Below are 25,832 nucleotides of genomic sequence, written 5' to 3' on the forward strand. Positions count from 1 at the left end.
ACCATCGAATGACATTTTTTAACTATTTTTATTGAGAGTCCATAATCGCTGAACTTGCCTTTCCAAAAATTCAATCAGTTCTTCATATTGTCAATACAAGTAAAATGTTTTTGAATTTAAAATCGGACGCTCCGTTTCATAAAACTGAGTTACCATTTTGGCACTTTTTGCCCCGTATCTTCGGAATGGCTCGAAAACTAATCAGCGCATCTCCTTATCAATACGAATTGAATGTTTTTTTAAATATTCAAATCGGTTGATCGGTGTTCTCGAAATCGTCGACGAAAATTTGTATCCGCACACACACACACACACATACATCCATTTTTTCTAAGGTATGCCAAAATGTTCAGAAACCTTTAAACATAATGATATACAAAAATTTTCATTTTCGATTTTTTGCGATTACTATAACTTACCCTACGCGGTAAAAGTTAATAATAAAACGAATGCAGCACTTGCGCCGTGTATAAAACATAAGTTTATTGAAATAATTCTATATTATTCGTAGTTTCTATAAAGCTTTGAAGGTATAGAAATGGAAAATATTTTTTAGGCAAAACAGATGTTTACAGCTGTTCAAAAATGAGATTATATCGCCAGGGAAGAGTAGAAAAATACAAGCAGTCAATGAATGTATGTTAATTTTAATTGCATGAAGTTCTTCAAACACAATTACATGATGAGTGAAGTTGCAAAAAAACAATATTGCTTAGGCGTTGTTTAACATAATCCACTGTGTGAACAAATATTAAAAATTTTGTTAATCAGCAATTACTTCATTTCTAAATGCTGAGCACAATGACAAACCGATCATGTCATATTTGAAGTATGCCTTTAATTAAATATTATTTTTAAATATTATACATATTTTTAATGCTATTATAAATATATAATTTATAATTTATCATTATATAAATGTGTATAATGGTTGACACTAATAAATGTGTGCATCATGAGTTTTACCATATTACTAATAAACATTATTCAAAATTGTTATATGATGTATTTATTTTCACTTAAATGTCATCTTGTACAGTAGCAATAAGTTTTACTTCAATCGCGTGTGAACCTTACGCGCACTCTTTTTTTTAATTCTAACTTCGTTAGTTCTACTATAAAATCTACTATAAAAAGAAAAGAAATACAGGAAAATTGCTATTATTCTTTTATGGTTCTTATGCGAAGAAATATGAGTCTTAAGGATAATTCATGTACAGAAGTAACTAAATATATCAATAGAGTTTAATTGGTATTCAGGCCAATAGATTTGAATTATGTTTTTACCTTGACTAAATTTTATAGCAACTGTTGCAAAACTTTTAATTAGACATAAGCGATAGTATGTATAATATTGAGTTTTTGCTTTTCATTTACAAGCTACAATGACATCAAAACATTCTGAAGTCGATAAGATATTACATTCAAAGTACATTAATATTTATATCCATTACCTAAGCTTCATGTGCATAATTAGAATATAATGTAAATAATTTACAGATTTCCAAATCCATTCATGGTTATTTAATGCGAAACTAATTTTAGTGGGTGTTGCTTCAATAGATACACCGTGAAATAACATGAAAATATAAGATACAGTAAAAAATGCGAAAGGCTTAAAGACTGTCAAATGAAAATTTGACTATTACTCGTATTTTATATGTAAATAATAACTAGTAGTGCATAGCATCGTACCTCAAATTTTTTTTGGGAGTTTTTGGAAAAAAATCGATTTTTTTTTATTTTTAGAGAATTTGAAAATTGTTGATAATATTCCATTTTCTTTTTGAAAATCTTGAAATATTCTCAATTTTTTTTAAGAATTTTTTTTTTTAATTTTGATGTTTTTTGAAATTTTTTTTAATAAAAGTTCACACCTAAGTAGGAAAATAAGACCAACTGAATAACTTCCCTAGTAGAAGTTTAATTAAATTCAAAAATAGTTATTCCAATTTTACTCTTGATTTTTCCTTTTCTACCAGATCAAGCTTATTTACAGTGTTATCTCTGTGAAAAATGCACCCATTGTACCTTATTTTTTTAATTTGAACTAAAATATTGGACCCGTTTGCTCCCTGGCTATCTTAATTCACTTTACCTATGAGGTAAAAAGGACCAGGTAAAAATTTTTGAGAACAGCAAAAAAAACATTTGTACAATGATGGGATGGGCAATTAGCTGGGAGTTTTACTGAACATAGTCAAATAGTTGTTTGATATGTGTTATTTGTGCAAATAATTAGTTTGGTTTTCACAATGTAATTGCTCAAAGTCAAATTGAACCTTTTTGCGCCATCATACCCTATATATATATATATATATATATATATATATATATATATATCTGAACTTTGACATGATGTTAATTTTTCGGACAAATTATTCATAAAATATATAATTTTCTTGTTGGAGTATAAGCTATAGATCGGTGAGCTCTGAAGTTCTTTCCTATTATTTGTGTCTTACAGAAATGTAACTTAAAATATAAATTAATTATTAAAAATTATTTAAAAAATTGATAGTTGATAATTGATATGTATTTATTTTTTAAACAGATGTGTATATAAAACGCTATATTTTATTCGAGCTCTATTTTATTACGTCAGAAATAAAAAATATATCTACTTAATGATTCTTTTCTTACGTCTGAATAAACGATGTATGAATTGACAGATGTCATGAATGATTTCGATAGACTCTGATTATTGTAAAAATATTATTTGCATAATATGATTCAACTGAACTCGATTTGTGTATCTATTTAAACGTTCATTCACAGATATTATATGTTTAAAAAAAACGTGTTTCATTGGAACAATTATACACAGTTTGTTCTTCAATACGAATATATACGATAATTATCATTAGGGATGGGCAGAATGAGACTTAATTTAAATACCGAAGACATTAATGTCAAGCTAACTAGTTATTTAAATCATTTAGCAGTGATTATTCATTCTGATTTATTTTGAAATTGATACCTGGTAGACATTCATAACATAGAAATTATTCCGATGAATTTTATACTTATTATAGCACAAAAACTTATCGCCGGCATTCATTGATGATGATGATTATGTTTGGTATTATAAAATTTTCTGAATCCATAATAATAAACTAATCAGTAAAGTCTTTGTCTAGTTGCTTATATAGAATATTGTACTAAAGTGTATCTTCATGTTTGTATTTTACAAAATAAGTTCTTATTTGTTGTATTGTTAATAAAAATTGCTGATATTATTACTTGAGAGTGTTATGAGGTAGAATAACATTGATTAAAAAGCATAAAATATCGAACGCTGTCAGCATTATAACATTACTAAGAATATCACTAATATTACATTAATTTGAAAAGAACATGATATTTGTGTGATAATATTATTTAAACTAGTAAACTATTTTGGAGAAATATGAAATATAATAGATCTAATTAAAATCGTTCAGTATAAACTTTAAAAGTAGTAACTTTATCAAAAAACTGGGTACGGTTGTGCCACTTTTTTTGATCAGCCTTAATTTTATGAATTTACCAGTTAGCTGGGACAAATGTAAATTAAATGGTAATTTTTTGAACATTTGTCTACGTGAAAATACTGTTCTTAAATACGATGTACATAGTCATACAATCAAATCATACAACAAACTGACAAGTGGCACAACCGTCCACAACCGAGGATTTTCGGATATTATGATCCATTTACTTTATCCGAATTTTTCTAGGAACACATTCAAAATAATGACTCAAGTTTTCGAGAATTAAGACTTTTTGTTAAACTATGAATTTAAAATGTTCAAAATTGGTTTAATCTGGATTGTAATTTTTTGAATTAAAACTTCTTTAGGCGTGATTAGGGTGTAAATCCGTACAAATGCAACGTAAGTGTGTTACAGTGGAGTGCCAATGCAAAGATTCGTCATTTGCTCTCGATGAAATCATTTCAATACGGGTCGATTGTGATTAGGCGTCGTGTTAATAGAGTTATGTGAATAGAGATCTGTCGTTGTATGCGTACCGGCATCAACGTTGTATGCGTATCGATATCAACAAGGAAATCTTCATAGATAAATAAACATTTTAAAGTTATATCATAGTACAAATCTTAATCTAATGAAAAATGCCTGAATCTGAAGAATATTTTACCCTGTTCCTTAAAAATAATAAAACAAATTAAACATTTGGGCCGTGTACTAAACGTAAGTTTATTGATTAGAAATTATTTCTATAATCGTAGTTTCTATAAATCTTTGCAGTTAATAAAATGGAAAATATTTTTTAGGTAAAACAGATATTACAGCTATTCAAAGAACGAGATTATATCGCCAGCGAAAAAGTAAAGAAGATACAAACAGTCAATGAATATATGTTAATTTTAATTACATGAAGTTCATCAAACACAATTACATGATGTGAAGTTGCGAAAACAATATTTGTTTAGGCGTTGTTTAACATAATCCATAGTGTGAAAGAATATTATCGAATTTATTAATCAGCAATTGCTTCATTTCTCTAATGAAACTTCATTTCTAAATGCTAATTACAATGACAAAGTGATCATGTCATCTATTTTATTAGAAGTTTCTATAAATGTTTGGAGTTATTAAAATGGAAAACATTTTTTAGGCAAGACAGATATTACAGCTGTTCAAAGAATGAGATTATATCGCCAGCGAAATACTAAAAAAAATACAAGCAGTCAATAAATGTTGTTAATTTAAATACACGAAGTTCTTCAAACACAATGTGTAAACGAATATTATAAAATTTATTAATCAGCAATTACTTAATTTCTCTAATAAATTTTCAAGTCCTAAATGCTAATTACAATGACAAACCGATTATGTCATATTTGAACTATGACTTTAATTACATTATTGTTTTTAAATATTATACATATTTTTAATGCTATTATAAATATATCATTTATAATTTATCATTATATAAATGTGTATAATGGTTGACACTAATAAATGTGTGCATCACGAGTGTTACCTAATAAACATTATTCAAAATTGTTATACGATGTATTTATTTTTACTTTTTACATCTTGTACAGTAACAAATAAGTTTTACTTCAATCGCGTGTGAACCTTACGCACATTCTTTTTTTTAATTACAATATCTGTTACAACTGCTAAATAATATAACATCTAGTAACGTCAGTGAATAATAACAAATATAAATAAAATAGAGTACAAAATAAAGGATAGTATTGGATTGTAAAATGGTAAAATACTTGAGAGTATGTTAATAGAAAACTAGTGGTGTATGGCGTTGTGCCTTGAGGCAAATTGCTAGAACTTTTCGTACGGAGAATATCATATGTTTTCTAATATATTATTATAAACACTGTAACTTTCATTATTCGTATTTTATAGACAAAATATAAAAGCTTATAAATTAGACGATAATGTTCATATAAGTTTACATGAAAAGTAAAAAAAGAAAAATGTATCCACACATACAGACACACACACACATCCATTTTTTCTGCGGTATGCCAAAACGTTCACAAACCTTTGAATCGTGAAAATATGGAATAATTTCATTTTTGGTTTCTTGCCCATTACTATAACTTACCCTATAGGAAAATAAAAATCAAGAAAAAAACTAGCTGTAAGTGGAATTCTGTCTTAAGGCAATTAAGGCATCGTGCCTTAAGGCAAATTGCTGGAACTTCCCGTACCAAAAATTATTATTTTTTTAAAAACGATTGACATTTTTAAAACAAATTTACTTCGAAAAAATAAGATTTTTGAGAAACTATAAATTAAACAAAAAATTACTTTTTTTTTAAAAAAAAATTTTTTTCAAAAAAAAATCTATTTTTTTTTTTAATTTTTTTTGGAAAAAATAATGTTTTCTTTATTTTGGCATATTTTGGAAGATCTTTTTTCAAAGCAATCGTACTGCTTTAACTGCATAGAGACAAAATGTCAAAGCGCGTAAGCGCCGCGTCGCCGTCTAACGAATAAATATTGGTACGGAACCCATAGGAATGCAAACAAAATTTATACTTATTGTTAAAATCTCTATAAAATATCTGATAATTTGATGTGTATATGTCTAATGATCTTTTTTGACCGCCAAATGGCATTTTTTTTTACTTTTTTTGTTAGATCTCCGAAACCGCTAGACCTGCCCTCATGAAAATTTGATCAATTCTTCATCTTGTCAATACAAGTCAAATGTTTTTTGAATTATTAAAATTGGACGCTCCGTTCTCTTAAAAACTGAGTTACCGTTTTCGGCACTTTTTGCCCCGTATCTTTGGAACGGCTGGACCTGCCTTCGCCAAAAACTAATCAGCACGTCTCCTTATCAATACGAATCGAATGTTTTTTGAATTATTCAAATCGGTTGATCCGTGTTCCCGAAATCGTCGACGAAAATTTGTATCCGCACATACATACACACACGTACATACATACATACATACATACACACACACACACACACACATACACACACACACACATACATCCATTTTTTCTAAGGTATGCCAAAATGTTAAGAAACCTCTGAAACGTAAAGATATATACAAATTTTCATTTTCGATTTTTTGCGATTACTATAACTTACCCTACGGGAAGTTAAAAAAATGCTTATATTATATTGTACCAATATTTGTTAGTACCCTGATTCGACTCGGACTGAATTTTTTCACAAACCAAACTCGCTCTATTAAATGATGAAGATATACATCTGTCCAGAATGATAAGTATTTCATTACAGCGATTCACTTAATAAATTGCAATAATTGAATGAGGAGATGACGGTGCCCGCGGCCGTTGTAGGTTGTTTTTTCTGCTCGGTACAGTTATTCAAATGATTCACATCAGGAAAGTGGGACTTCAAAGTGACCATAAGAATATCACGTAGTAGGAGTGGAATAGCCAATAACCGGTATTGCCGGAAATATAAGATTGAACACTTTATTGCATTAAAAATGTGCATGTGGATGCATAAGTTTACGAAATTAAGGAAAGGCGTATTCGCATTCACGATTTGATGATACAAATACATTCATACGAAGGAAATGACCGAAGATGGCATGAAGTTTTATCTTGCTGGCTTGAGGGGGTATATTCTAGTGTAGAAATAGCAAAACATCATTTTTTTCTTATATTTTCAAAGCCTAACTGTGTACGAAAGGATCTTTTACAAAAAAAAATATTTTTGGAGATACAGCTATTTGACCATGATGTCGTGTAAAATTAATTAATGAGATCTATAGAAACAAAAATATTAGGAAACCATTTAATTTAGTGACATTATTATCTAATACAGAAATATTTAAGTTTTTAATTAATTTTATATCGGAGTGTAAAATTAAGTTATAGAATTATGTGTAGACAAGCTTATAAGTATACATTTTATATTATTTAGAGTAGTAATGATTTATATTAGACTGTAAGTGGCTAGATGTAATTTAGAAGCCAATAAATATAAATAAAAAAAAATCTACTTCTGTTACTTTCCTTTTGCAAAACTTTAAACGCTATTTCCTCAAAACTCTCTTTTTCAATACGATGTTTACGATTTCTCGAATTAACTTGAAATTTTCAGAGAATCTTCTTTACAGACTTCTCTCTGGCGTGTATAATTTAGCCTTATCTCCAAATTTTAATTTTTACTTTTATAAAAAAAATCGAGAAACTCAAAAAAGTGGAGAAAGTGGTCTTTTTTTCAAACAGTAAATTTTTTTTATAACTAATTTTTTATTATATTACATTGCGTCATAATTCTAGATTTTTTTTTCGAATTACTAGGAGGGTTGCAATCGTGGGCAAGGTCACGTGCCAATTTTTTGTGACCCCCTACTTCAACAACTACTAATTTTTAAAATTATAAACATTTTTTTAACTTCCCGTAGGGTAAGTTATGATAATCGCAAAAAAATCGAAAATGAAAATTTTTATATATCTTTACGTTTTAAAGGTTTCTGAATATTTTGGCATACCTTAGAAAAATGGATGTATGTGTGTGTGTATGTATGTATGTATGTATGTGTGTGTGTGCGCGGATACAAATTTTTGTCAACGATTTCGGGAACACCGATCAACCGATTTGAATAATTCAAAAAACATTCGATTCGTATTGATAAAAAGACGTGCTGATTAGTTTTTAGCGAAAGCAGGTCTAGCATATAAAAAATAATAGTAAAAAAAAATCGTTATCTTTTTTACGATGATTTACAAATGATCTAATTTATGTCCCTATATAATTTTAGGTGGTTAGGCATAGTAGTAAAGGCATATAATATTTTCACTGTCATTTTTTTTTTAATTATCAATTAATGTTTTAAGAATACAGTTAAAAAAATGAATGAAAAAAAATGTATTGATTTAGTAAAGTCGCAATTGTATGAACGAAGGACAAGTTAAATTTTTTTGATATTTTTAAATTTTTTGAAAACAGTAACAACCTGATTTCGGGATGAGCATAGTTCATACTGATGAGAAGTCTATAATGCAGACTCTGGAAATTTTTCTAGTAAGTTTAGTACAAGATGAGAAATCGTGGGTATCATTTCTAAAAAGATATAGTTTCGAGAAAAACGTTTAAAAAAATGTTTTTGCGGAAGAAAGTAGGTAACAGAAAAATTATCGTTCTCAAATAGGTATATCTCCGATAAAAAATGGGAAAATCTAATTGTACACATATTTTCAAAAAGTTAAAATTTGAATATAAAAAAATAACGATTGTCTAGAGTTTCTGCAATATAATACCGCCTTAAGTAAAGCAAATCAACATATGAATGGGTAAAAGTTTTAAGCAAGCAACGTTTTTATATCAGTTTGCCAGTAGTATTATTGTGTATTTATTTGATTCAGTTGATAATGACAAGGCAAATTGTTTTTTGCGAAAATAATTCAATAGTAAAACTGTGAATTGCAAGTAAGCATCAGTAGATAAATTCAATCAGAGATATTATACATAGACAATCAATGAAAGTCTTTGCAATTTCTCCTTTTCCTTTTACAGTTGTAGGCTAAAAAATACCTACATTTAATAAAATTTGAATTTTATACATATAGGATTAGAAAATAAAATATCTGATAAGACTTTACAAAATACATCTAAATAGGAATCATAAAGTTAAGAACATTTACATACGCTCCTGGCAAGACAGTTTTTTTTTGAAGATGTCGAAAACAAGATTAAAAAAGTGGTTTATTATATAGGAACTTCTCATTTAGTATTGTACTCACGTAATTATAAAATCTTTAAGTTAAACTCAGAATCGACTTTACAATTGAACATTTATTGCGTCGAATATGTGCATGTGGATGCATAAACTTATAAAGTCAACAAAAGCTATTCACGAAGAAAATATTACTAGATGGAATATAAGTTGTTTTTGCAGGTTTAATTGAAGTATATCCATATATAAATAGACAAAGGTTTTTAAACGAGCTACGTTTTCCAATCGATTTCTTTTCTGTTTATTTTATTCAGTAGATATTGCAATGTCGCAGGATTTTATTTTTGCGAAGCAGTAAATCTAACACTAAAAATATATTTATAAAATATAAATGGCAAATCATCTTACAAGTAGAGGAAACATAAAATTTGTAACTGTAATTTAAAGTTTTTGGTATTATTTTGAAGCTCCTGAAAACAACGACTTTGCTTATAACAGATTTAATAACGTAATTAGAATCTTTAACAAAAATTCAGAATCCACTTTACTCTGTGTAGTTATATTCCACTAATAGCAATTAACGGTTTATTGTAAAAAAACAGAACTACACATTATATACGCCAATAGCGATTTTTATTACAGTTATCAGATTACCTCTGACTTCTTGGTATACAACACGATTAATACGATATAGTTGAAAATTAAAACTGTTACATCCAAATACGGATTTATATTAATACCTTTATGGTCAAGATCTTGTTTCGACTAGCGTCATTGGCACTCAATGCAGTTCCCACTAAATAAAGTAGTAATTGATAAAAGGGATTGCAAACATTTTATATAGATCTCTTCATATTTCTAAATATTTTATTCAAAGAACAAAATATATAGAGAAGTCAGTGCACCTGCAGAAGTATTAAATAATAATTTCTGTAAATTGTAATAATTATAAAATTTCTCTTAAAAAATATTCAAGGTTTCTATATATTTTTGGACATAATTTTTATTCTTAACTTACCTACCTTCAATGTTAAAAAAAAATTGTTTTAATAAACTAGATTTTCCCACTTTCAACCTATAGATTATATTTGAAATCTGATTGTTGAAATAAACTGTGAACAAAAAAAAATAAAACTAGATAAAAATAAATATTTTTGTTATCAATATGTTCTCTTGATTTTCAAAGAGGTTTCTAAAGCACGAATCAACCGATTTGAATAATTCAAGCCACATTCGATTCGAAAATTTATGGGGAGACGTGCTGATTAGTTTTAGGCAAAGACAGATCCAACCGTTTCGGAGATACGAAACAAACGATGAAATAGTGCAAACACTGGCAGTGTTTGTGTATTTGATTCGAATGATTCAATTTAGAGGGCGTTCATTAATTATGTGACCAATTTCTAAGGATTTTTGGACACCCCTCTTTCCCTTGGTGATACTTAAAATTAACCCTCTTTGCCACTAAGAATCGTCTGTATTTCTAATACCTAGAAAAAACGTAAAATTTTGTTTTTTTTTTAATTAAGGTAAAAATTAAATACACGTGATATCTTCCTAGATTCTCTTCTCTCTCACGTTTTATGATTTTCTGTCATACCCTGCCCTCTCCATTTAAGCCTAACGTGATTAATGGACGCTCCCTTACTTGTTTTGATGGAGTGAAAAGTATATTACAGTTTTGCGAAAGGAGGTCTAGCGTTTTGGGAGTTACAGAAAAAAATGTTGAAAAAAATTATATTGGGTGGTTTGGATCATCAATACAGATCATTATTATTGATTCATATATATGCAGTAATATTGATACACAGATGATAATCTGAAGGTATAGTAGACAAATGGACAGGTAGACATGTAGACAGATAGAAATGTAGGTAAAAAAGTATCCAAGTCGGCAGATTGACTGGTATCCAGAACAATTTATAAATAGGCAGTAAATAGATAGACAAGTAGACAGGTAAACGGGTGAACAGGAAGGTAGGTACAAATGTAGACAAGTCGCCTACTTGAACAGGTATGAGTCTGTAGATAGTCATGAGTAGACTGATAGACAAATAGATGATATACAAATCAAATATTTATTGAATAAATCTAATATTTACACACATTGGAAAATTCATGCAACTTGTCTTAGAGCACCATGCCACATTCAGCTAGTTTAAAATTAGAAATTAACTAGTGGAATATATTTTTTTCTTTACTCAAAAACAATCGTTTAGTCAACACGGGCAAAGTTTTTTGAACCATTCAAATCGAATGCTCATTCTCTCAAAAACTGCCATTTTTTGCACATTTAGCTCCGTATCTCCAAAATGGCTAGAGCTGTCTTTGCTAAAAACTAATCACTTTTCCACACTATTACAAATTGAATGTTTTTGGATCATTCAAATTGGATGCTGCTTTCTATCAAAAACTCGATTTGGTGCACTCTTTGTTCCATAACTCCAAAACGGCTAGATCAACTTTTACACAAAACTAACCATCACGTCTCCCTATTAATAGGAATCGAATGTTTTAGGAATTATTCAAATCGGTTGAATCGTGCGCCCGAAAACGTGGACGAACAATTGTATCCATGCATACATACATACACGCACAATCATTATTTTCTAAAGTTTGCCAAAATGTTCATAAAACTTCAAAACGTGAAGGTAAGCAAATATTTACAAATTCAATTTTTGGACGATTACAATTACTTACCCTACGGGAAGTTATTAAGAAATGTATATGTAAGAAATTCCTAGTTTTTCTGTTTCGACAATGCAAAATGCAACTAATGGTTGATCAGTTCACGGTGTATCCGCTCCGGGTGTCGGCGAACTATATTGCGAACTATATTGAGAGCTCGTAAAGCGCGAGCAACTAATCTATTTTTATACAAAACAATACTGCAGATTTTGCTTCATTTCCGTTTAATGCCGACCAAAGAATGCAAACTGACACTATCTCATATTACAATATGTTGAACCGATTTTCCCATGGCATGATGCTTAAGATACACGACCGGATTTTTTACGAGAATCTAACAAATGGCGAACTATATCCTTGAAGATAATTTGCGTGAAACCTCTTAGTGAAAATTATTTTCAAACGTCGTATTCGTTTTGTGGTGTTTGTTTTGTTATTTAAACGGTATTTATTAACTTCTCCTAAGTCTGTCTATTGAAAATGAGTTTTTAATTTAGGGTAGAGCGGTACATTAGGCACGTAGGTAAGAAGGTCCGCCACCGGTATCTCAAAAACAAGTAAAGTTAAGATTTTATTTACTAACAATATTAGGTTGTCAAATATCTCCCTTCCGCTTTTTTGCTCTTGGTTTATAATACAAAAAGGCGGAAGGGAGATATTTGACAATCTATTATTTGAAAGTAAAGGGAGAAAGATGTATAACCACCAGCCACCACCTTGATTCTTGCTATCGGAGGATCAACAACAATGTTTGAAAATCCATAACAAAAGTATTATCTTTCGTTGTTAGTTTCTTTGGTTGAGAGCACTGTTGTTTAGTTTACGAGACCCTAATATAATTTTAAATGTACGCTATTTGATTGTCTTATAAGATGTATTGTTAATTTTGAGTTAGATTCAACAGTTATGTTTATGTAACATCTATTAAAGCTTACACCTAGGTGGGGATGAAAAGGGCTAACTAAACTTTTACTCTGCCAAAGTTATAAACAATGAAAAATAGCAAATGAAAGAGTAAATTAAGTTGTAAAAGCAATTTTACAAAAGATAAGTTAAATAAATAGTTATTCCAACTCTGAATCCAAATGCTGATGATTATTTCTGACACAATATCAGATCAAGGTAAAATACAGTGATATCTCTATAAAAAATTACCCATGTAATTGCATTGGTTGAATATTTTAGCTATTAAATTGCAAAATTCCTTTAAAATTAAAAATGAGACATTAGACCTGTCTAGACCTCCTGGCCGTCCTATTTTACCATATCTACGGGGTAGAAATAACCAGGTGATAAATGTGAAAAACAGAAAAAAACACCTTTCTACTATGATGAAAATCTAAGAAAGGATGGCAAGAACTACCTGGAAAGTTTTGAAATGTAGTGCTGGAGGCTGATGGAGAAGATGAAGTGGACAAACAAAATAACAAATAAAAAGATCCTGCGGAGAGTGGGCGAAGAAAGGACTCTACTGAGTACAACCTGAAAAGAAAAGGAAACTAGATCGGACCCCTTTTGCAAAAAGAGTGCCTCCTGCACGTCATCGTGGAGGGAAATAGAAGGAAGGACTAAAAGGAATGGAAAGAAGAAGAATGCAGACGATTGACGACTTACGCGAGAAGAGAAAATACTGGAACTGAAAAACGAAGCGCAGGATCGAGAAGCATGGATGCAGAAGTTTGGAAAGGAAAATACATGTAAAGGGGGGGAGGGGGTGATAATGGTGGTAATGGGAATGATAGACTACAAAGGGCAAGTGAATCATTTATTGTGGTGGCCATTGCACCATGGACCTGCCTTCGGGGAGACCACCATTTATTATTATTATTATTATTACTATGATAAATAAGCTGGGAGATAAATAAGCTGGGGGGGACTGAACATAGTCATATAGTTGATAAAAGGATATAATTGATTTGTCGTGCTTTCATACCATGGGGCTGCCTTCGGGCAGATTACCATTTATTATTATTTAAATTAAATAAAGGCAACAACATTGAGTTATAATTTTATTTTCTTGTATAACTTCTATTTTACTTTTATATAATTTTACCATTTAAAATACTGTTGCATAAGAATATATATAATAGATATAATAACAACAACAATAATAATAACAGTGCAGAAACGAATGTATGTCATTTTTAAATGGGTGTCACAAATTCCATGTCAACAATCAACACACCTCGACCAACAACTCGGAGCGTTTAATTAAAAACAGAAAATTCGCTATTAGAATACCTAAGATATACGAACATGATTTATGATCGATTGGACACCGTCTACCCATAAAATAATATGTGGCTCACTACCATATATCACTGACGAATTAGCATAATTCGATATGGGTTTCTTAACACACGCTTTTGTAGAAAAAAAAGTAATAATGACTTTCTACGTTCTAGTGTATACACGGAAAAATTTCACGACTAGACGTTCTAATCTTGAACTTGAACCGTTTTCATTCTTGTTTTAATAATTTATATTTACTATAAAAATAAAATATGTAAATTAAGAAATGAAGCAATATATATGCATATATATATATATATATATATATATATATATATATGTTGCTTAGATTATTTAATTTGTGAAGTAAATCTTGGAAACAATATATTGAAAAAGAATTATCCTTATTATTTCATACGCTTTGAAAATTTTATTGTTGAATAGTTATCATTACTGGACATAAACAAATTGGGAAACAAGCAATATAAAATATAGTATTATAAAAAATATAATGTACATAATTGTTTCTAACAGGTGACCCTAAATCTACTGTGGTAATTGTGGATTAAACAGTAATTATATTTGCAGTAAAATTTAATAATGTTTTGAGAAAACAGACATATTCCACGTACCCAAGACTAATAATAGGTGATGTATTCAGAACATTCAGAATAAAAATTCAAAAGAGACTTAGTACATCTACTGATTTTGCCTCGAATATTAAATCAACTAAAGGAAAAATAGAAACTTGGCATGTCCGTCCACACCCCAAGACAGTAGTGACAAACATAAGCATAGGTTAAAAAGCCATTGCTATACACCAAAATAACTTTTATTGTTAGACTTATTTTATTTTATTTTACGACTTTTGTTGTAGGAAATATGCATCACAACATAATCATTTAAACATAGCTTATGAATATAATATAACAATATATAACAGAACATAATTTTTTAAACAATGTTAACAAGTAATGTTTCCTTGTGTTGAATTTTTCTTTCTTACTTCATATTTCTCTCTTTGGACCCTATGTCAAAATTAGTATAGTTAAGCTGTTATGACGACCTATAACAGGAACGAGTTTCGGGAGCATCGAATGAATATAGGAGTGAAATTTTCTCAATAAAATTACCAATAATGTTTAGAAATTGAAAATGCACGTTTATAAATATGGTATATAGTTATACATGTATGTATCGTATATTTGTATTTGATATTATCACAAGATTCAAGCCAATCTGTTGATTACTCTATCCGCCGATTGTATTTGTTCAAACACTTATTACGGATCAGAAGTAGTAGTTAGCAATCCGCTATAAATTTTTGTTCAAACGGTATTATGTAAACATTGATGTATATAACTGTTCATGAAAGATTTGTTAATAATTTGAGCAAAATTATTACAACAAATCAAAATTACTATTGTTGTATATATATATACATATACATATACAATGTATATATATATATATATATATATATATATATATATATATATATATAAATATATATATATTTATATATATTTCAGGTATTCATCCTATTAAAAAATTAAATATAGCTTTTTTAATTAAAATAATAACTAATAAGTGAATACAAACTACAGGGTGCACCATCAATATGTGGTTAAATGAAAGAGCAAATTTTTGTTTGCGCAATGAAGGGATCATTTGATCGAAATTGTTTTTCGAACATAGCTGTAAAAATGTAAAGCTTTAAATTTGATAATAAATAGAAAGTTTATCAAAAATCATTGAAAACTGATCAAGTTATTCAATATTTTCACTGACCACATATAAATGGTGCAGCCTATTATATGTATGCTAAGTTGAACAAAAATTCTGTTGATGTTTCGGTTCTTTATTTAACCCATATTGATTGCGAAACTATAAAACATAATACTAAAGAAAATAAATTAGAAATGATAAAAAGTATGAATTAACTAATGCTAAAAATGAGCAAGGCTGAACATAAAAGATACATGAAATATACATAAATGAAAGATAAAAAAAAATAGAAACTTACCTTACAAATTAGAGGAGACATTTTTCACAACCATTTAACGTGTATAACAAACATTTTCCTGGAACAAAATACATATGATCAATATTATAAACGTATTATTATAAATATATTATTATAATATTATTATAAAAATTATAAAATAAAACTAGCTGTAAGTGGAATTCTGTCTTCAGGCAATTATGGCATCGTGCCTTAAGGCAAATTGCTGGAACTTCCCGTACCGTAACGAAATGTTCGAGGAATACTGTATGTTTTCAAATAGATTATTATAAATATTGTAACATTGTCTAATATTTATAAGAATTATATAAACTGAATTGCAGAGTTGAAATTATTTGTAAAGTATATTAGAACTATAGTCAGAATTAAAAATAAAATCTGAAATATTTTCGATATACAAAAAACTAAAAAATAAAAAAAAAGTTGGAACAAAATTTTTTTATCCAAAATCAATTATTTTGTTAAGACAAGCAGAAAGTTCTTTGAATCATTTAAATCGGACGCTTAGTTCTCTCAAAAACTGCCATTTTTTACATATTTAGTTCCGTATCTTCAAAATGGCTGGGCCTGCCTTTGCCAAAAACTAATAAACACTTCTCCCAATCATTACTAATTGAAGGTTTTTTAGATGATTCAAATCGGATACTCCGTTCTCTCAAAAATTTGATTTCTATTTTCTGCACTCTTTGCTCCGTATCTCCGAAACGGCTAGACCTGCCTTTGCCAAAAACTAATCAGCTCTTTTCCCTATCAATAGGAATCGAATGTTTTTTGAACCATTCAAATCGGTTGATCCGTGCGCCCTAAAACGTGACTGGAAATTTGTATCCATACATACATACACACACACACACATCCATTTTTTCTGAGGTATGCCAAAACGTTCAGAAACCTTCAAAACGTCGAGAAATGTAAAAATTTTCAATTCCGATTTTCGGCCCATTACAATAACCTACGGGAAGTTAATAATATGTACTAATTACAAAAATTGTTAGACATTTTCAAAGATTGATAAATTTGAAACGTAATAAAATATACGAAATTTATCGGAAAACGCCTGTTACTAGTTACCCCCGTTACAGATAGCCCCAATTTTCCTTACTCTATTTAAAAGATCAAAATATTTTTTATATATGTTTGCTCGATTTGCAAATACATTGAGAAAATTTATATAAATGATCTGGTCCACTTCAAAGGTATTGCCTTGATGTCAAGAGATACCATAAACCACGCAAGTAAAATAGCCTACCGGTTAACATGAGAATGTGCAATATTGTTTCAAATCGTTCTAAATCAGAATAGAGCAAAATTGCTCGCCGATTAAAATGCGATGTTCGATAAATTAATTCAGTTCAAGTCATAAAGTTTAATTTAAAATTGACTTTCGCTAAGATCTACGACCGAATCGGATTAGAAGCAGCATTGCTCCGAGATTAGTTTGAACCGATGACATTAAACATATCTCGGCAGAGATATTGCATCTATTTTCAAATCATTCACAGTCCGATAAACAATTGTAATGAGAGCTGGAGCTGAAAACGAAAGCATAATAGTCGGACACTAGTTTCGAAAACGCAACGTAAATAAGATTTATAGGCCTATTCTCGAATAAAATTTGTGTTTGATATTACTACTTGAATAGCTTACTTTGCCTTCGCAATCTGACAAATAAAAAGTATTTTCAAAAAAATCCAGTATGTCTTATAACATTGAAGTTACGCAAAATTATAATACGACATAATTTAAATATACCCACTTGATTTGTTTTGTGCTCGCTCTCTCATATATACAGTGGTACCTCGACATACAAGTTTAATTCGTTCTGTAACCACGCTCGTATGTCGAATCACTCGTATCTCAAAGCTTTATTAATAATCTCCCCGGAGGGTAAGTTATAGTGATTGCAAAAAAATCTAAAATGAATTTTTTTATATATTTTTACGTTTCAAAGGTTTCTGCAAATTTTGGTATACCTTAGAAAAAATGGATGTGTGTGTGTAGTCGACGATTTCGGAAACACCGATCAACCGTTTTGAATAATTCAAAAAACATGCGATTCGTATCGATAAGGAGACATGCTGATTAGTGGTAAAGGGGCCGTGCAAGTATTACGTAAGCACTCTAGGGGGCCGGGGGGTTATTGATTTGCTTATTTTGCTTATTTTGGGTAAGAACTTTGCTTACTTTTGCTGACAGAGGGCAGGGGGGGGAGGGGATTAATTGTGATAAATTTGCTTACGTAATACTTAAACGACCCCAAAGGCAGATCTAGCCGTTTCGAAGATACGAGGCAAATTACCAGATATTTTATAGAGATTTTAATAATAAGTGTGAATTTTGTTATTACACATATAGTAATATATAATTGAAATGACTATCTACAAAATAATTTATTAACATAAAACAGTCAACATATATCTATGGTAGGAAAATCATTGTTCCAACAACTGACAAAAGCTTTCATGTTTGCAATTCGCCATTATTCTAGAAAACTCTTACTCTCTCAATACACGTATCTCGAATTATGCTGGTATGTCGAAGCAACAAATCGCTCCTTTGGCACCTCGTATTTTAAAGAACGCACATATCAGGTAACTCTCAAGTCGAGGTACCACTGTATTTATATTTTATTGAACGTGCAGTAAGATAACAAGGCCAACTAAAAATAGGCTTGTTAGATTTATTTTGTTAATTTCATTACGGATTTGTTCTGATCACAGGATCAAATATGTAATTTTCAGCCAAAAAATATAACTGATAATATATTTACAAGTGAAAATTACCTTTTCTTGTATTGCTGAAAGAAGTATATAATACGAATTAAACACAACTGGAACAGCTCTGGGTTGCCTTCTAAAAAGTATATGAAATATATAGGACTACATTAGATTACCCTCTAAAAGGCCACATGGTTTAGGAAAAGCATTATCAAACAGATTATAGATCTTTTGGTTTTGATCAATACAAAAATAGTGGGTTCATATATTAGAATTAAAATTTGAAATCCACATGCCTTATCCTTCGCATGAAATCAAAATCATTAAGAATGATTGCTGACGCACCTTGGTTTGTTAATGATAAAATCATGCACGGCGACCTCAATATTCCAATCGTAGTGGACGTCATGAAGGAAAATATTATCAATCATTTGCGAAAATTAATTGCATTTAAATTTGAGAGGACTTCAGAAAAAATGCCATTTGTTAATTGCCATTGATATAAATACTTGGGCTCAAGAGTAAATTGTATATTAGAACATTTTTTCTTTCTTTTCTTATGTTAGAGCCTCCAGCGTATAATTTTATGACTGTATAATCATGTAAAAACACATGTTAAAAAAATAAAAAATTAAATTATACGAAATAGTCGGAATTCCATAAAAAAGAAGAAAATGAACAAAATGACAGAAAATCGTGTGTACTGCAAACAGAGACATTACACTACATGGACTGCTAGTCCTCATATGTTTCACGTTGTATATATTGCTCAAACATAAAAGGGACTTTGACGTCACTTACTGAGCGAACGTTGCCGACAATCGCGGACTCTCCCGATTGATCAAACGTCACATGTCATATGTCATATGTTTCGTGCCTAACATAGGCCTTATAATATATAAACCGATATTAACAGGTGAATTCGATTTTATGTACATTTATTTCACAGGGGAAATATTATCAATATCATTTTTTACAAAATTATCTGCCATCACAATTGTCATTATATAATTGAAAAAGAACATATGACATATGACATTTAATCAATCGGGAGAGTCTACGATTGTCGTCGGCAATGTTCGCTCGAACATGTGACGTCACATGCCTTTCAATGTTCGAGCATTTATTTCGCGCTCGACTAGCAGTCCATGTAGTATAAGGTCTATGACTGCAGTGCATATATTATCTCAGCTTTCAAGTAAAATTAATTTCAAAAGTTCGTGTCAAATCCAAAACGTCTTATATCAATACATCTTGTCTTATAACGATTTATTTATGGCATTGACAATTCCAGATAATTTGATTTATCTCACTCAATGAGTCTGGTCTATTGTTGAGTTGACTAGACTTTCTGGTACAAAACTGGTGTTGGCTAATGCAAGATGTTTGTAATATAATTTCGAAATTTATTTCAACATGGAAGGATGTAATTATCGATAATTGATATAATATAAAATCAATGCTGGTACAGTTACTAATTCAGCTATGAACTAGTAATAAGTTCATTTCATATAGTTCGAGAAATTGTTGCACGTATCAAGATAAAGGGTACTATGCAATGCATCATCATCATTATTATTATATCAATGAATTTTTATATACATGTAATGGTTTTTATTTTATGATTTAAATATTATCATGTTCTGTTCTGATGATCACGCTTCATAAAATTTCTTCAACTGCATATTATGGCATTTTACGATTAAGAATAAATGCATAGAAATTGAAATTGATGGTTTTTATGATTTTCAATATAAACATTATATCACACATATACATTTTTATCTTGGCTTGCGGAAGAGACAAATAAAGCATAGCTCTGTGCGGATCAGAGACATGGACTCTACATAAGAAAGGGCGACAAGAACAACATGAAAAGTTTTCGAAATGTGGTGCTTGAGGCGGATGGAAAAGATAAAGTGGACACACAAAATAACAAATGAAGTCTTGAGAAGCGTGGGCGAAGAAAGGACTCTACTGAGTACAATCCTAAAAAGAAAAGGAAACTGGATCGGATTCCTTATGCAGAAAGAGTGCCTCCTGCACGACGTCGTCGAGGGTAAAATAGGAGGACTGAAAGGAATAGGAAGAAGAAGAATGCAAATGATTGACGACTTACGCGAGAAGAGAAAATACAGGGAACTGAAAGCCGAAGCGCAGGATCAAGAAGCATGGAAGCAGAAGTTTGGAAAGGAAAATTCATGGAAAAGAGGGGGGAGGAATAGTGATAATGGGAATGATAGACAAAGGGCAAGGAAATCATTTATTGTGGTGGCTCTCGCACCATGGACCTGCCTTTGCGCAGACTACCATTTATTATTATTATGGACATTTTTATCATTGCCTAAATTAGTGATTGAATGCTTTAGTATTATAAGGGATCAATTCTTTAATGGTTAGTGGAAATATTGAACATGTACTAATAAGATAGAAACAAAGGCTTTAAAAGTAACTCTAAGATCTAGAAATAAAGTTACACATACCAAGGGGTTAAATGTTGGATTATTAGATAAATGCTTAGTTAATATGGTATTATAGCTTTGTATCATAGTCTTTACGTAAAAATTAAATCTTAAACAAAGAAGTTAAATAATTCACCTGAAACTGCAAGTTTGATATTTATACGATTTTAATCAAGTTGAATTATAAATGGAGCTATAATAATCATATATAGCAATGCTTTGTAACTGAATCACATTTTATTGTTTTTTTGCAGATGTTGACCAGAGGACAAATCCTCCTGAATTGCCCATAGTCGGAGACCCTTTCACGGAAATTTCACTGGATCTAGTATTTCCGAAAGGAAAAGTACTTTTTATATTAAATGGAAAACGACTTCAGCTGCTACAACCATTGGATAGAGATGCGGAGAACTTATCACACATCGTGTTTCAGGTAATGAAATAAAAACTAGCTGTAAGTGGAATTCTGTCTTAAGGCAATTAGGGCATCGTGCCTTAAGGCAAATTGCTGGAACTTTACGTACCAAAAATTATTATTTTTTTAAAAACGATTAACATTTTTGAAAAAAATTTACTTCGAAAAAATTAGATTCTTGACAAACTATAAATTTGACAAAAAATTACTTTTTTTGAAAAAAAAATTTTTTTGAAGAAAAATGTTTTCTTCATTTTGACATATTTTGGAAATTCCGAACTTTTTTCAAAGCAATCGTATTGCTTGAACTGCATAGAGACGAAATGTCAAAGCGCATGTCTAACGCATAAGCATTGGTACGGAACCCGTAGAAATGTAAAAAAAAATATACTTATTGTTAAAATCTCTATGAAATATCTGATAATTTGATGTGCATATGTCTAATGATCATTCTTAACCGCAGATGGCATTTTTTTTTACTTTTTTCATTAGATCTCCGAAACCGCTAGACCTGCCTTGATGAAAATTTGATCAATTTTTCATCTTTTCAAAATGTTTTTTGGATTATTCAAATCGGACGCTCCGTTCTCTTAAAAACTGAGTTACCGTTTTCGGCACTTTTTGCCCCGTATCTTCGGAACGGCTAGACCTGCCTTCGACAAAAACTAAACAGCACGTCTCCTTATCAATACGAATCGAATGTTTTTTGAATTATTTAAATCGGTTGATCCGTGTTTCCGAAATCGACGAAAGTTTGTATCCGAACATACATACACACACGCACATACATACATACATACATACACACACATACACACACATACATTCATTTTTTCTAAGGTAAGCCAAAATGTTCAGAAACCTTTGAAACGTAAAGATATATAAAAATTTTCATTTTCGATTTTTTTGCCATTACTATAACTTGCTCTACGAGAAGTTAAAAATAGAAATATTTCCATTACGTGATTTATTTTGTTGATGTTCGATTTGAAAAAAAAACTAGCTGTAAGTGGAATTCTGTCTTAAGGCAATTAGGGCATCGTGCCTTAAGGCAAATTGCTGGAACTTCCCGTACCAAAAATTATTATTTTTTTAAAAACGATTAACATTTTTGAAAAAAATTTAATTAAAAAAAAAATAGATTGGAGAAACTACAAATTTGACAAAAAATTACTTTTTTTTTGAAAAAAAAAATTATATGAAAAAAAAAATTTTTTTTTGAATACGAAAAATTTTTTTGAAAAAAATGTTTTCTTCATTTTGACATATTTTGGAAATTCTGAACTTTTTTTCAAAGCAATCGCACTGCTTGAACTGCATAGAGACGAAATGTCAAAGCGCGCATGTGCCGCGCCGCCGTCTAACGCATAAGCATTGGTACGGAACCCATAGAAATGTAAAAAAAAATACTTATTGTTAAAATCTCTCTAAAATATCTGATAATTTGATGTGCATATGTCTAATGATCATTTTTAACCGCCGAATGGCATTTTTTTTTTACTTTTTTCATTAGATCTCCGAAACCGCTAGACCTGCCTCCATGAAAATTTGATCAATTCTACATCTTGTCAATACAAGTAAAATGTTTTTTGAATTATTCAAATCGGACGCTCCGTTCTCTTAAAAACGGAGGTACCGTTCTTGGCACTTTTTGCCCCGTATCTTCGGAACAGCTAGACCTGCCTTTGCCAAAAACTAATCAGCACGTCTCCTTATCAATACGAATCGAATGTTTTTTGAATTATTCAAATCGGTTGATCCGTGTTCCCGAAATCGTCGACGAAAATTTGTATCCGCACATACATACACACACATACATACATACATACATACATACATACACACACACACACACACACACACACACACATACATCCATTTTTTCTAAGGTATGCCAAAATGTTCAGAAGGTTTTGAAACGTCGAGAAATGCAAAAATTTTCATTTTCGATTTTTTTGCGATTACTATAACTTACCCTACGGGAAGTTAATTAAGCGTGTGTCCACCTCATTTACTAAGGATTTCATAATAATATCGTTTTGTTACAAGTCTGTTTTCTACTGAAAGCATTATAGCAATTAATCCTATTGTCATAAATTTTGAACGCCATAAAAAACCGTTAAATTTAAAATTTAATATTATGAATAAATTAATGTCACCACAGTTAATCAACAACTAAAAACTACAAAATAAACTTTTTTTAAACAAAGTCACCTATCTCATATTTATCTCAATTTGAATTAATTAGTATCCAAATTATTACAGCCTGACTTTTTAACTTCTCGTAGGGTAATTAACTTCTCGTAGGGTAAGTTATAGTAATCGCAAAAAAATCAAAAATGAAAATTTTTATATATCTTTACGTTTCAGAGGTTTCTGAATATTTTGGCATACCTTAGAAAAAATGGATGTATGTGTGTGTGTGTGTGTGTGTGTGTGTATGTATGTATGTATGTATGTATGTATGTATGTATGTATGTATGTATGTACGTGTGTGTATGTATGTGCGGATACAAATTTTCGTCGACGATTTCGGGAACACGGATCAACCGATTTGAATAATTCAAAAAACATTCGATTCGTATTGATAAGAAGACGTGCTGATTAGTTTTTGGCGAAGGCAGGTCTAGCCGTTCCGAAGATACGGGGCAAAAAGTGCCGAAAACGGTAACTCAGTTTTTAAGAGAACGGAGCGTTCGATTTGAATGATTCAAAAAACATTTCACTTGTATTGACAAGATGAAGAATCGATAGAATTTTCATGATTGTAGGTCTAGCGGTTTCGGAGATATGGAGGAAAAAGTAAAAAAATGAGCCATTTGGCGGTCAAAAATGATCATTAGACATATGCACATCAAATTATCAGATATTTTATAGAGATTTTAACAATCAGTATATATTTTCCTATGGGTTCCGTACCAATGCTTATGCGTTAGACGACGCGGCGCTTACGCGCTTTATATTTTGTCCCTATGTAGTTAAAGCAGTACGATTGCTTTGAAAAAAAAGTTCAGATCTTCCACAATATTTCAAAATAAAGAAAAAAAATTTTTTTTCAAAAAAAAAATTAATAAAAAAAAAAAAATATAAAAAAAATTTTTTTTTTTCAAAAAAAAAGTAATTTTTTGACCAATTTATAGTTTCTCAAAAATCTAATTTTTTCAAAGTAAATTTTTTTCAAAAATGTTAATCGTTTTTAAAAAAATAATAATTTTTGGTACGGGAAGTTCCAGCAATTTGCCTTTAGGCACGATGCCTTAATTGCCTTAAGACAGAATTCCACTTACAGCTAGTTAACCGAGTATTTGGTGAGCTCGTAAAAGTTGAAATCTAATTTTGGCATAACGCTTATATATTTTTACTTTCTTAGCCAGCAAGAAAAATAATATGCACTCTAATCCTGAATAAAAACAGCAGAATATAAAATGTTTGTAAAATAAGTTCACTTCGATAACTTTCCAGTTTTTTTTTTTGAAACAAGTAAGTAAAGAAATTTTATCGACATGGTACTCTATGCGTGATTGATTAGCACAGAAAAGAAAATAAATTTCATCTCATTATATATAAATATATGCTGAGCTTTCAAATCTAAGAATACACATTTGTAAATATAATGCGATTGAAGTTTTTGCTGAATTTCTAAGTAATTGTTCTAGAATATTCCATGTGAAATTTTCCTACAATTTACAAATATAAGAAATCATAATAATGGTGAACGTCAATAAGAAGAAGAAAATAAAAATACTTGGATATCACAAGATTTTTCTTATTTTTATGACAACCGGTTACATAGGATGTATTTCCTGAAACTTCTGCCGATTGAAAAGTTTAAAAAATATTGAAAAACTTGATTAGACGTCGTCATTAAATTTAAAACTGTTATTGCAATGAATGACTGGAATTGAAACAAGGAGACAAAGCACTGCAAATAAATAGTGTGAAACACAAGGCAAAGTTGTGCACTAAAAGTTTCGCAGCCTCTATTTACAAGTTTATATTTTACAAAAAAATCAACATTAGGCAATTGACTTAAGTTGCATTAACTTCCCGATACGTATACATAATAAACTTAATAAAAATTGATTACTTTATTTTATTTTGGAAATAAAATTTTCGTTTTCACTAAAAAAAAAATCAAAGCGATTTC

The 25,832-nt window shown here is 30.0% G+C and overlaps 1 protein-coding gene across 1 annotated transcript in view; it reads left to right on the top strand.

The window, feature by feature from the left end:
* Window positions 1-20,695: 20,695 nt before the first annotated feature.
* LOC113375949 (cadherin-99C-like) overlaps window positions 20,696-25,832 on the top strand; it is a 204,826-nt gene continuing 199,689 nt past the window's right edge. The window contains exons 1-2 of the mRNA XM_026615885.1: window positions 20,696-20,867; window positions 21,525-21,703. Coding sequence (XP_026471670.1) covers window positions 20,696-20,867; window positions 21,525-21,703 — 351 coding nt within the window. The remainder of the gene's footprint in view (window positions 20,868-21,524; window positions 21,704-25,832) is intronic.

Source organism: Ctenocephalides felis, unplaced genomic scaffold (genome assembly GCF_003426905.1).
Source record: "Ctenocephalides felis isolate EL2017-DRISC unplaced genomic scaffold, ASM342690v1 CF-g0.4_SCAFFOLD_01886, whole genome shotgun sequence".
In the NCBI taxonomy this organism is placed as follows: Eukaryota; Metazoa; Arthropoda; class Insecta; order Siphonaptera; family Pulicidae; genus Ctenocephalides; species Ctenocephalides felis.